The 14594-nt window shown below is 39.2% G+C and overlaps 1 protein-coding gene across 2 annotated transcripts in view; it reads right to left on the bottom strand.

Annotated features, from left to right (window-relative positions):
* The window catches only part of mtcl2 (microtubule crosslinking factor 2), an 84575-nt gene that overhangs the window by 64616 nt on the left and 5365 nt on the right, over positions 1-14594 (bottom strand). For both annotated transcript variants that reach the window (XM_087833301.1, XM_087833302.1), the window contains exons 2-4: positions 13080-13181; positions 12674-12796; positions 608-757 (exon numbers count right to left, since the gene is read on the bottom strand). In XM_087833301.1, coding sequence (XP_087689427.1) covers positions 608-757; positions 12674-12796; positions 13080-13181 — 375 coding nt within the window. The remainder of the gene's footprint in view (positions 1-607; positions 758-12673; positions 12797-13079; positions 13182-14594) is intronic.

The raw sequence follows: 14594 nt of genomic DNA, 5'->3' as shown, positions 1-14594 counted from the left end.
ACTCGTACTTTTTTCCCATTAAAAAAAAAAAGGCAGCAACATCACCTCTGTTATGTTTATTTTCACTTCACCGAGTCCTGACATCAGTTTCTATTCTTCCTTTTCATTACAGTTTTTATTGGCTACACTTAGTATAACAAAAAAGTCCCTTGAGTTGCAGCCGAGTGGCAGAAAGGAAGTGAACACCAGAAAAGAACAGACTCTCTGGAGGCTTCAAGACAAACTGAGCACAGTAAACAGTTTTCTTCAAAGGTCCCAAATCCACGACAGGCTAAATAGGGATCTGCCTGAAACTCAGTGTTTAAATGAAATTTCTAGTCAATTCTGAACCTAAACAAACACACATCTTAACTTGTAGCCTTGTAATCTACTTCAACTGGCAAACCTTTTTTAAATGGTTTCTCAGTACATGGCTTCTGCTGGAAAGACAACAGCTATATGGTGATTACTGTTGGAAATGCTCCAGCCTAGACAAACACATACCAACATTGATATGCTGACAGTTTAGTAGTAGCAGTGCAAAACTAATGCTATCTAACAGCCCCGTTCAGTCGGCCAACTACCTAGCTTGGCCTCTCCTGACTCAGATGCAAAGTTTTGATCCTACCTTGTCAATCTCCTGCTGCAGGACCTGTTTAGCGACCTCCAGATCCTGCAGGCGGACCCTCAGCTCCTCATTCTCCTGCTCAAGACGACTCCTCTTCTTCTCCACACTGTCCAGCTGGCTGTGGAGACGGATGGACACGTCCTTTGCCACCTGTGAGGGTGAAGATGGAGAGGTAGAGGTTGTGAAGTTTAGCTCAGTGCGTCAGTCGTGACAATGATACCTAAATATCATACATGAAAGTCTGTTTGCCTCAGAATTCCTTTTACACGATCAGGTATTTGGGCACACAGACACATATTTGGACCCTGCAGGTTGTTCGCTTTATCAGATATTATAACAACATTATGCTGCCTAGCTAAAATGCTAAAATGACCCATTCATAGACTCCTTCATGACCTTATCATCTTCATTGGATTGTTTCAGTTTAATGACAATATCCATATAACATGAATAATGTGTTGTCCAAGTTATTAGGCGATGATCCATGATCCTAGGAAACACCAAACAAGTAACTAAAGTTACAGACATAATCATACTGTGGTGTGTACTTAAAATATTCTCAGCTGTAGCAAACCGTAGTCATATCCATTTAATTCAGACATCTAGGGTAAGAGTAGTTTCAAGCAATGAGTGTGTAAATGCATATTTTTCTCCAAAAGGAACCCCAGAGTGTTGTTATCTCGGATTGTAAGTTCACCAAGGTTGAGGGAGGTTACTTTTTATGTTATTAATCTCTGTTCAGGTAAAATAGAACATCTGGGCTATGCAAATATCAGAAATGTTATTAAAATAGTAAAAAAATAACCAGTTAAATACTTGTTATTTGGGCTGAGACTTAAGAGTGTATTGTACATCAGGAGGAGGTTTATACTTGGAGACAATGATGAGGGGACTTTTTTTCCCAATAATAATACCAGAAAAGATAATTAATAGCAGCCTAGCAGGGACTGATCTTTTATACATAAAATGATCTTATGAAAGTCTGATTGCGCCCCCCACCCCGGACTGCCTCCCCCACCACCAAAGCCCTGAGGGCAGTTATTCATTAAAAGTTTCTAATGTCAGAGAGTGACACCAAAGTCGACACCAGCAGCTGGGGAAAAAAAAATTAAAAATCTCACGTGACTACTGCATTGCGGTTTTAGTACAGCTATTATGCTGTTGCAGTATTAAAAATCAGAACAACTTCTAAAATGAGGCGAGTTAAATAAACAGAAATTTGTCTAGTTTGCGAACCTGCATGGCATGAAGCTGAATTAAGCAGCGTTTTGCTGTCTGAAAAACAAAGAGTGCCCTGATCTGCAACACCGATGAAGTCAAACTGGTTCTTCAATGTGTTTTGGGGAAACAATACACAAAATTACACACCGACATCATCCTGAAACACTGTATTCAGTATTCACGTTATAGTCTTTACACAAGCCAGTTAGGGGTTTGCATAGGGGCCCAGTGATATATCAGCTGATGATTGGTATTTGATCAATATCGAAAGGTCTGAAAATAAAGTGTGAAATTTACTGATGTCACCGGCTGTTTTTCTGTTGTCCCATATTCATTCACATTCACGTGTTGTGGTTTGTTTGTTGTGTCAGGATAGAAAGGGGAATAAACTGACAGCAAAAATAAAATATACAACCCCGAAATTATCAGTGTCAGCAGTAACACAAAAAAATGTCTGTACAAAATCTGATAACGCACAAAACACTGTGAAGAATTGCAAAAAATGACAGTGAAAATTACCAGAGGCTAATGAGCCGAAGCCCCGACAAAAGAGCAAAAACTATTCCAACGGACAGATCGCTGTATCGCATTCAATCAGTCATCGCTGGTTATTAAAGAAGACAAACACAGAAAAAATGAGCTTGTGCAGAGAAAAGGGGTCATTTGCTTTAATAAATATCAATTTCACCTTCAAACTGATTGCTTTTTGCTCAATTCAAACTAAATATGAGGGCTTTTATTTTAAGAGGCTGCATTACATTTGATCAAATTTAACTTTGATGGTTCCCATTGGGAACTAAGTAAAAGACTTCATCTAGTGTTTCGGGGGAAAATCTGTTCAATCATCACTCAGTAGTTCAAAAATGCACTTAAACCCCATTAGCCTCCATACTGATTTAATCTAGTGGGATGAGGGTTTTTGTCTCCAATGGTTTAACAGTTTATACTGACCACTTTTCATTTTAGCAGTTAACTGGTGCAGGCTTCAATGATTTGTTATCAATGAACTCGTTGTATTTAATGTTCAGCTGTGAGACAGGCAGGTGTGAGTTTTAAAAAATAGAGGTGTTTTTTTGTTTTGTAGTGTAAATAGTGCATATCTGAATAGAAGCTGCAGCACCAGTGGAACCACTATTAGTCAGAGTGGATTTATGTGGTTTTAACAATACTCCTGTAGAGTTTAGAGTTTGTGCACTTTGTAAGTGTGTGTGTGTGTGTGTGTGTGTGTGTGTGTGTGTGTGTGTGTGTGTGTGTGTGTGTGTGTGTGTGTGTGTGAGCATCACTGGTACAGTGCGTCTCGCTGCTTGTTTGAAACGACTCTCTTGAACGTCTGAATGTGTGTTTTTGTGGATGAGTTTGAATTGGTGCCAGGATGCACAATGCCCCTCTGTACTACCCACTCTCACTCTATCCAAATGCTCTCGCAGCTCCACCATGCTCCAATTCATGCTCAAATGTGTGTGTGTGTGTGTGTGTGTGTGTGTATGTGTAGTTTCTAATAGTTCCAGTGGTATTCAACTCATTTCAAGTCTTTATTTTAAGTTTATTTCTGAACTTTATTCAGGCATCTCTTATCTTATTATTATATGAAGAGACTTTATTTTAGACAAAAGTTCTTAACATGAAAATATTATTTTGTTGCTGTCTGTCTATCTGTTCATTTTCAGTCACCTTGCATGTTGGGCTGGTTAAAAAAATATACCAATATAAGCTAACCAGTTAGCTATTAAACATTTAGTAAACTGTAATGTACTGTACAGCTGGATCCAGGAATATTTGTACACTGACACAGTTTTTCTAGTTTTGCTTCCATACATCATTATTATGAATGCTGCAACAGTCAATCAGGATGTGACTCAAATGCAAACTCTTTAATTCAAGGGAGTTAGCAAAAGTATTGCGTATGTCTATATTTCTATATAACATGTCCTTGTATTTGTACACCCATACCGTGGTAGGCAACTTTTGACCGTTAGACTTAGAGTTGATTAGTTGATTAGTTAGAGTAGGGGTGTCAAACATAAGGCCTGGGACCAGAATTGCCCTTTCTTTGGAAAATGTGAAGGAGGGCAAAAATCTTGGACTTTTAACTTTATTTTCAGACATTTTACAACTTTTCCTACCCATGCAAACCTCTCCCATGGCCCTTCATACTTCGTCAATGTAATTAACTAATAGACAAACATTAAATGTGTTTTGTCTATCACAGAAATCTCTGTTTTGTAAAATGAGCCCACAGTATAAAAGAAAAAAGAAAAAAAAGAAAGAAAGAAAAATACTTAAAGGACAGTCGGAGGCATGAGCTACCAGAACTTGACATCCCTGAGCTAGAGCAAAAACAATATATAAAAAACACAAAGCCCAAAGGTTTTTCACTATGCACACACACCCCACAAAGTTCTTTAGATTTAAGCTGTTTTAGGATTCCTTTGAGACATGACCGGGGAAAAAAAAGGTTCCATGTAATCATGAAAGAGTTCATCGCAAAGGTGAAGCAAACTAAATAAACAGGAGTTCAATTAAACTAATTAGCAAAAAGTCCCTCCCAGAAAATTACGTATTACATGACAAAAGAGTTCTTAGCACATGTTGAATGAATGTTCTCTAGTATTTCATGGATAGAAAAATTGATTGATTACTACTTTGTGCTTAATTGTAATGAGTTCCTGTTACATGTGGAAAAGAAATTCATCAATAAAAGATAACTTTTATTCGCTGTCCCCCTATGCAGATTTATGGCTTATCCATCTCCCTCTTCCTTTGTTCCTCCTCCTCCTCCCACCCTCACTTCTATATTGTCCCCTTCATTAACACTCCTTCGTCAGCCTTTTGACTCCCAGTAAATGCTGCACTGTTCTTCTATGTTAAAGGGAAACGTGAAGGAATTTAACACCATTGAAGCTGTGGTTTTTACCCAGCAACAGAGCCATAGGATGTAATTAGAATTCAGTCAGGGTGTCAGCTGACTGAGAAGATGTGTGTCTGCGCGCGTGTGTGTGTATACATGTGTGCATGTGTTAGAGAATGAAGGAGCGAGTGTGTGACAGGGAGGTGTGGAAGAAAAGCATTAAACCTACAGAAAAGGGTGAAAATCAGGCCGCGGGAGGGAAAACAGTCACATCATTCTACAAGTGGCAGTTAGTCACCCAATCACTCTTTTTTTCATGCACACTGTGCGGTTATTTGTGTTTGATTGCGCTTAACAACTGGAGTCTTGTTTCTCCACAAACACACACACAGCTGCTTTCTTTCCATAACGGACATCTCTCTTTAACAACGGCTCTATCCCTGTAGATCTTATCAGAGGGGTTTTACGTGCAGCCGCATGTGTGTGTTTACATGGCCGTGTGTGTATTTGCATGCACTTGTTCTTATCCGGAGGTACAAAGCATACAAAAAAAAAATTGGCACTCACCTCTTGAAAGAGCGGTTTAAAAAACATTAGATCAGTCTAATTTAGACATACGCAGGTTAACTGTGGGGTTATGTTAAGGCAGAAGTTGAGCATGTGCATACTGTACTTATCTGTGTTGGTTAAGGGTGAGAAAAGGTATTATGACAAATTATATGTCAGTTAATAATTTACAGAAATCTTGTAAAAAAAAAAATATTTACAGATAAAGAAAATATAATTTATGTCTTTACCTCAACTCATGAACAAACTCTTTTATTTTTTTTTAACTCATGAACTACAGCCCAGAACTGCTTGTGATAATGCAAATGCCCAGTGCGGATAACAAAATGATCTTTTACATGCCAGCTCAGTAATGTAAAGTCTGTGTGTTGTGTGTGGTTGCACCACTTTTCACTCATCTGAGAATTGTGCAGGTTATGATAATCTGATGCATCACAGCCCATGCCTGTCCTGGGTCCTGCTTCCTGCTGTGCTCTACCGCATATCTCTTATAGTCTGAGGTTTTCTTTTTTGTAATTTTGTCTCTGTACACCACCACTGCGTTTAAATCAAACAAATAAGATGTCACTGAAATGCAGTCTTTTAGCTTTAATTCAGGGACTTAGCTAAAGCATTGCATTAACTGTTTAGGAATTACAGCAATTTCTATGTCCAGTCCCCTGGTTTAGAGGTACAAAATTAACTGAGCACTTGTCTGGCAAGTGCTTTAATTTTTACCTGATCATTTAAACAACTAAAAGATCTGGAGTTGGTTTAAAGTGGTGCGCTTGCATTTGGTAGCTGTTAACCAGAACTGGAACAAGACATTAATGTAAGTGAAGGAGGCCATTATTGGCAATGACAATGAGAAATAACAGCTTACGCAAAATGTCTTCACCTGTTTCTTCCACTAAAATCCTTAGTTTACATGCTAGCAGGTTGGCATGCTATATTTGAATTGCTCAACAGCTGAAAGAAAACTTTTCCACCATTGCTACAATGAGCCTATCACCAAACATTTTCTTGAAACCTACTCTAACTAAAATTCCAGAGCTTAACGGAAAAGGGTCCCTCTTGATTTTACGCTAGCTGGTAAGAAATCACCTGAACTGAATGGATGATAATGTAGTCTGCTACACCGCACACGTAGCTCAGGAATTCTTTAAGAAACAGGATTTACATGTGTTACACCACCTAATTTCCAAGAAAACATGACTGAGTACTGACCTCTGATCTACAGCTGTTCTACCTCACAGCATACAGAAATTAAAATAAGATTCATGCTAATATCGTGGTTCAGATAGCGACCGACAGGTTCAGTCAGTCCTGATGGTCTTTGAAATCACTCACAGTTACTAAACCACTTTGGCTTTGTCCATTGTTTTCCAACTTTGAAATTTTAAGTGCTGAACATGTGTGGGATCCACAGTTCCATTTCTGAATGCCACTTCACTCTGCTTTGTCTGCCTCCACTCCAGCGCTATAGCCATTCTGCTGTCGAATCAAATAGGAACATAACCATTTCTGCTAATGTAAAAATATGACAGAAACAATTGTTCAGTCTGTACTTTTATTTACATCAGCACTCTGCAGCGGTTCAGCCTTCCATTTACCAATTTAGAAATCGCTGCAGATTCATGTCGGGGAGCGATGACTCTAGTGAAACTATAAATCCTGTAACACTCAGCCTTGGAGTTGAGCGCATTGTTTTTTTTTAATGAGCTCTGAAATATGCTTACAAAGAGTGGCTCTATGTAGAATTATTGACTGCCTACTGTTAAGCTGAACCCATCAGTTTATCTTGGAGGAGAGTAATGCTGAATAAGCTTGTAGCAGCACATATAGACAAGGAGTGTTTTTGAAAAGCTATCTAAAACACCGCTGCTTGCTTGTAATTTCATTTCAGGTAACCCATTTTGAATGTTTGCATGCAGTAATTAAACAGTCTGATTTTTTATTTGACACATAATATGATACAATAAAAAGCCACGCAAATAACTGCAGTATATTCAATGGAAATTGCTGGCTTTTTTGACGTAGCTGGATAAACATACATTTGATCCTGTGAGAACAGGAAACAGCGGCTATTAATAAATCTAAACATGATGGCATGCTGTCTAGGGAATGACCAGTCTTCAGTCAGTCCCAGTGTTTAAAGATAATATGAGCTCATTCATTTGAAATTTGAATATGAATTTGAATTGAATTACAGACTGGAAGACAAAAACTATTTCAGTTCTCTGGCAATCTAAAACGACAGTTATTTATATTTCTAGGCCTTCAGTGATCCAAAGTGGATATCTTCACTATTGCTTTAAAAAGCCTAATGTTGCATCAGTGCATCATTTTGCATGAGTCCTGTCATCATTTACAGCCCTCAAAACACAACCATGATAATGATAACTTATCACAGTATGGAGGAAAGAAAACATCCCATATGATTCATCATTTGTTTTTATTTAAGGTACAGGTGAGGAGAACATGTTTTATTTAAGTCTGCTCAAGTGAACTGCCTGATTTTGATGGAGACAATGGGTGACACAGAGGTAGCCCTGGTCTTGATGTTTACTGTTAACGATTCTGACCTTTTCCACAGTCGTCCAACATTCTGGCCCTTCAGTACCCACTTAGAGGGTGTTACGTCACAAGTGGTCTGCTTTGTGTCTATATATAAACCATTATGTGTGAAAGAAGAAGAGAAACACACAGTGTTGTGACAGCTGTGCAGGCTGTGATCCATCTATCTTAGAAAAGAGGGTGAGAGAGAGAGACACAAGGAAGGAGAGAGGTGGTGAAAAGTGAGGAATTCTCACAGTCGTTGGCATGCTGGGAATGTGTGATCTCGCCTCCAGTATCACCAGCAATCATTTTTAACCAAGTTTTCATTAATACAAGCATACAAACAGGTATCTGCTCAGTAGGGGTGGGACTGAGGTTGCTGTAGTTCTTCACAGGGCACAGCATATTACTGTTCACTTCCTGAAATGTAAAGCGTGACACACGCATGGAAACAGCAACTTCCTACAGTATGTGTGTGTTTGTGTGCGTGTGTATGTGAGAGCAACACAAGAGGAACATTTTTACTGGAACTCACACAGTATTATTAAACAGTAAAAACAAATCCCACTTTAGAAATTTTTATCGCAAGCACACACACACACACACACACAAGCACACACACAATGCAAATAAGATATAAGATAAATGTACGCTGCTGCTTTTGATGATAGTGAGCATGTGTGCGTTTGGATGGCTGTCTTTTTGTGAGAACTAGTGTAAGGCTTTCAGAGTGACGACATCTTGTCTAGTCCGTAACTTTTCAAGATGCATTGAGGTTATAGCTTGTGGTTAGCTGAGTATATTTTTAAAAAATATGGTTCCTCTCAGCTGGAAGTCTGTATGATGTTCATGCGTGAATGAGTGAGAGGCAGGATGACTCTTGACCAAGTGACAATGCATTTATAAGAACATCTACAGGAAGCATCCTCCCCCTAACACACACGCACACACACATCTACTGTGTGGTACAGAGATGGTTAAAAGGAAGTATTATAATGGAAAAAATGAACTGAACTAAATGGCAAAACAGAGAAAAACTAGAAAAAGAATTCATAAATATTTGTCAAATTATTATGGTCTACTTTATATATCGTGTTGACATTACCAGGAGCACAGACTGCACACAGGTACCATATGTAGCATAAATATTGTACAAAGCACCGTAAAGCTGTCCTGATTTACACTCACTGCTGCAGAGGGCAGGGGTGTTTCCTTATTTGGGCAACTTAAAAGAAGTGTTCAAGGCCCAGGCCTAATGCTAAGCTATGCTAAACACCTTGTAAATCTCTCTCACAAAGGGAATCTACTCATCTTCTGAAAAAGGTAAGTTCACCTTAAAAGTTTTACCTTTTAAAACAATATCCTTTTAAAATATTACTTGTTCTCAGGTGGAAATCATCTTAAAACAATCTACTTGAGATACAGTCAGATACAGTCGCACCCTTAAGACAAGTGAGTGAATAACTGACTTTTTTCTGGAAATGTGAAGTACCAATGAGCTAATATCACGAGAATCCTAACAACTATTTCCTCTGTGTGTGTCCAGATGCCTGTTGCCTGTGGGAATGAGAGTAGTGAGTGAGTAGGACAGGAAATGATGTCAGGAATTCTCATAGAGAGTCTGATGGCTGTAGACCCACTAAACCCTTACAAACACACATGCAGTCACATGCAAGCAGACACCCGCAAGATTTCTAAATGGGCACAAATAAGAGCACATGATGTACATAAGGACATGTTTGTGACAGAAAGTATTCACATGACAAACACATTAGAGTGAAGACACACTCTTTCTAGTTCACCATTTCTTTCACTTGTCATTCTGACTTTTTTCCATCTGACTTTCAGCCCACGTGCTCTCCCTAAAGGACAACTAAAGGCCTTGAGAATAGACTGAAAGAGGCAGAGTAAGGAAAGGAGGAGTACTTTTGCTGATTTGTTTCCACTTGCATGCGAGTGAGTCATTGAATCTAATGCATCAACAGTAGTTAAGCCAATTACTTTTGCAAAGCAGCTCAGGGCAGAGCTGCTCGGCAAATTAAGGTCAAGTTGGACCATGAAGTGGGGAGCGTCAACCACAAGAACCGTAGCTCAATAAAACGTTTTATACAATAAGTTTGCACATTTCTCTGGAGCAAGAAGAAGAAGAAGCACTGAGATTTTCACTCATGTTTACTCTTGTTTAAGATAATCAGTATGACTGTAATGCTTGATAGCTGTTTGGCATTGCACCAAGCTTTTGTGAGGCCTACTGTAAATGCAAAGAAACATGTATTTTTAACCCACTGTCAAAACGAAACTTACATATAAGGAGTGAAAACCAAAGTGGAGCTTTTTTCTTGTATTGTTTGATTTTAGTTGAGTAATTTAAAAAGGTGAATCAGTGAATGTTTAATAGTTATTTTTTGACCGTCTTGCAAAGCCTCAGGGACTTACCACCCTTTACTTGGATCACTAGCTGATCTTATGGAGCAACAGCCACTCAATCTAAACTGATAGTTTTATGTTACATTGCACTATGAAAGGGGCAGTATAGAGCTACTACTTAATGCACTTCTGTGTACAAATGAAAACACTGGGCTTTTTTGAGTCTGGCCTTCTGGACTTCATGCCTATTAAAGGATAAGAACACTGACGCCAGCATACCATTGCTACACTGGTAGATTTTGTGTAAATATTTATGATGCATCCCCTTATGATGAACCATTATAAGGGTACTAAAAAAGATTTCATTTAAAAAAGGAAAATATCCAAGTAATTTTATGTCAGTAAATTATTGATTTTTAAACAGAGTAAATGGTCAAATTCAGTGTGGTTAAAAAATATGGGAAAAAATCCAGAATCCAGAATGCAGTTTAATACAGAAAACTGCTTCATTTTAAAACGGTACATTGTGCTGCACTTTTACTTTTACTGTGGGGATGAACTGGGGGATGTTTGTGCATCTTACTGCTTAATTAACTGTGCACTCATTTTTGAGGCAATACTCCACTCAAACCTATGAACATTTTCCTATTGAAAAATGTCCTTTGATTATTTTCACACATCTGATGTCAACTTTAGGGTTACTAAAATGTGCACAAAAATGCAACCGTGCTAATATTTAGTTGTACAACAAATGGCACATTACAGACAGTTTGGTTTCTATGACTTAGTTAATGGCAAAGTTGGAGTCTCCAAACAATTTTGCTTGTTTTTATAATTAAACTTTTATGCTCTGAGTCAAAAATTCAAAGCTTTTAAATCTGCAACACTGAAAACCTTTAAACAACGTCAATTTTTTAAAAACTCCTATTAAAGCAAAGTGAAGATTAAAGTTTTCCAGTACAGCCTAATCACAGTGGAGTCATAGGGGTAGGTAGAGTGTGTGTTTTTAAAATACGAATAATGAAGCTACCAGAATAAACAGAGGAGTGGCTGATACACACTAGAGAAAGAGAAGCTTAGCCACGGCTTAATGCATGCAAACACACACACACACACACACGAACACACATGCAGAACAGTATGTTGTAACTTGACCTGGCATCTGAGTCCTTGGCCCTGTCGGCAACAAGGCACAATCAGCCATGTGTTGTGAGAGAGAGACACAGAGAGGGCAGACTTGTCTCCCAGCAGTGTGATTTTTTTCAGCTTTCTGTGTTAACGATACCCCTTTGCTGATGCAATCAACAGATGCAGACTTAGCTCATTTTCCCCCTCAAGCTTTAGTCTTTCCATGCATCATCCCTGCCATCACTCCCCTCTCATTTTCTAAACATGACATCTGGCCACTGAATTCAAACAGGGACTCCCTTCTGCCTTTGAGTTGTTTTCTCATTGGCCAATTTGAATTTTCAAACACTGACCAACCACCCCCTTCCCTTTTACACACAGGATGTACACTCATCCCTCCCTCTTTCCGTCCTCACTTCCCTCCTTCCTTCCAAAACAACCAGATGGTGATACAGCAGCTAAGAGACAGACAGCAGCAGCGGGCGGGAAGCCCTTCGAGAGTGATTCCACGGTCTCACTCTTTTGCACGCTCTCTCTCTCTTAGAGGATAAAAAGCCCTCATTGTGTCGTCCTTCACGTGGAAAATGTTGGAGGAATGCTATAAATTTCACACAGAGTAACGGTAGTCCAGGGTCAGTGTGACAAAAAACACACACAAAGGCTTTGCCCTAAACTCACCGTGTTCCTGTACAGCTACTGCAAGGCCCTACCAAAACAGATTGTGCACATAGACACATTTATAGTGTCTAAAATGTATCAATTTTATCATTGGTGGGGGTTTCCTGACCAATCAAATTAATTGCCTGTATAAGTGGGTTGTTACAAATAGCCCTTTTTATAGGAAAAGGAAGGAAATTCTTCAGAAACAAAAGCTCAAGCTCGATGCAGTTTTGTGACTTTCACAGTGTGACAAAAACTAGGTCAAAGGAACTTCCATATACAGACACATCATCAGAAAGCATTACTGTATCCAAACATATCTTCTCTTATGTCATAAAAATAGTGATTGAAGACCGTTGCATAGCAAAAATGAGGCAACCGTGTGCAGTGAACTTGTGATCTAGTTGCCTTTGAAACAATTGCTTTGAAGATGCCAAGTCTACGGCAAATCGCAGCAAGCTGGATTCTCCAAGATTGACTGAAAGTGGTTGCCCAGAGGTCGAGCGTGTAATGCCTGAACCTCTGTATATTTTACTTCTAAAGATCAAAGATGGTAGAAGAAGTTTAATTAACTCGTTAGCTAATTAAACCTGACAGCTGGGTTTTTATTATTGAGTACCTTAGAGTAGATGCTGGGATTAAAGACAAGACATCTAACGATGTTCCACTTGACTCTATTTTGAGACCAACTTGATTTGAGTCCACACATCTTTTAATCTCCAGCTCAGAACACTTACTTTTACATCCTGCTCTAGTGTTCGTATCAGTTCTCCATCCACTTGTCCTGTTTGGGCCACGCGGATAGAGCGTCGTTCTGCCTTCCTCAGCCGGTACTGCAGGATGCGGCAGGTCTTGTTTGCCTGAGGAACAGGGGCAATGTCAGCAGATCATGTTATGCATCAGCTGTCTAATCCATCTCTAGCACTTTGCTTCACTGCACTGTTCCTTGCAGCAGTCATGTGCATGTAGAAGAAATGCAGAAAACATAAAACGGCAGGAAAGGGCATTTGTTGCATTTATTTTTGGAGCCCAAATTTGCTTTTCAGATGTAAAATAAGTGGAATTTGTTCTTCACGAGGTCATTTTTGCAAGATCTGCGATAAGTCAGGCTCATTAAACCAGTCTGTCTTTGTAACCACATACCTGCTCCAGCTGTTGCCGCAGTTCCTGCAACTGGTAAACGTCTTCCTCCATGTACATGTCCCTCATCTCCAGCATCTCAGATCTCAATTCCTCCATCTCATCCTTGGGGCAGTGAAAATGCGAGAGTATATAAGTGAGTCTGTTATTTTTACACATAGCTAAATACTCATCCAGTGTTAACCTGTGGAGAAGGTGTAAAGACTTCTCAATGAACATCAGGCTCTAAGTGGCTGTAAAGAGCTGACAGCATTATATGCACACACAGGATTTTTGTCATAAATGCAAGGCAATCATCACTGTCATCAGAAAATCACTCCATTAAACTTTCCAAGATCGTAATGTAGTCCATCAATCACCTCTTGCTGCCATGTATGACTACATCTTCTTCTTTATCACCCTCATAATTGCATAACAATCAGTGTCCTCTTAAAATGAGCTGCTGTAATATTTTCTTACATCAGATAAAAGGGGCCATGCAAAATAGAGAACTGCATGTTACGGACCGAGTAACATAATATGACAGTGAACTGTACTTTTAGCCTCACTCCGAAGGTAGTGCTAAGGAGACCAAAGGTCAGGGTATAGCTATTAGCACACCTTGGAGCAAACTCCAGGATGTGGCGTCTTTGGAATAAGAAAATTCGAAATCTAAGCAGAGCATTAGGATAGTGTGGGACTGCACTAAAATACAACTCACAAATACTACAGACCAGTATAAATGTTTCATTTAAACCAGTGTTTTTATCTACCCCCGTTTTAGTCACATGCAGATGAATTATTCATTTCAGCCTGACAGCATGAATTGCATCACACTTCCGAATCATATTTAAGGCGCAGCTCTGTCTGTGTTTCCAATGAAATCAAGTATCACACCCCATAAAAAAAAGAAAAGTCTAGGTCACTCTGTTTTACGGCAAAGCACGACGATGTGCTTACAGAACTGTTAAATGAACGTGTGCTGGCAAATATCCCTGCCTCTAAGTATGAGCGTGTTTGTGTGGGTGTTGTGTTAGCATAATGAGCAAAATGAGTATGAGCGGCTGTAGTAATAGTAGTGCTGTCATGACTTACTACAGTAAAGAATGTGGGTCAGCTTCTGCAGAGCTCCAAGTGCAGCAACAACAAGCTGTGCGGGTGTGTGTGCATGTGTATTTTTGTGTGTCTGTATGTTTACTATGTGCACAACATGAAAAGCAAGGTGAGCAGTGTGTGCCTGCGTCTCCACTGCGTACGCACAAAACTGTACAAGTATGATTCATAACCATGTGAGCAGGTAAAGTAAAATGGATGGATTTAGTAATGTTTCTGTGAGTGGCACACCGCTGGCCACTGCTACACATCTGTGATAGAGAACAGAGAGAACGAGAGAAATGGAATGAAGTAAAAAGGAAGGAGGATGAAAGTTAATAACATGAAAAAGAATCAAAGGGAAAGAGCAGACACAAGAACAAAACCCAAATTCTGAAACTGAGAGGACAAGGAATGAAAGAACAGCAAAACAATAAAAGGGAATGT

Source organism: Neolamprologus brichardi, chromosome 20 (assembly GCF_056152115.1).
Source record: "Neolamprologus brichardi isolate AB-2024 chromosome 20, ASM5615211v1, whole genome shotgun sequence".
NCBI lineage: Eukaryota > Metazoa > Chordata > Actinopteri > Cichliformes > Cichlidae > Neolamprologus > Neolamprologus brichardi.
The sequence above is the reverse complement of the archived record's forward strand: the minus strand, read 5'-3'. Positions and strand labels throughout refer to the sequence as shown.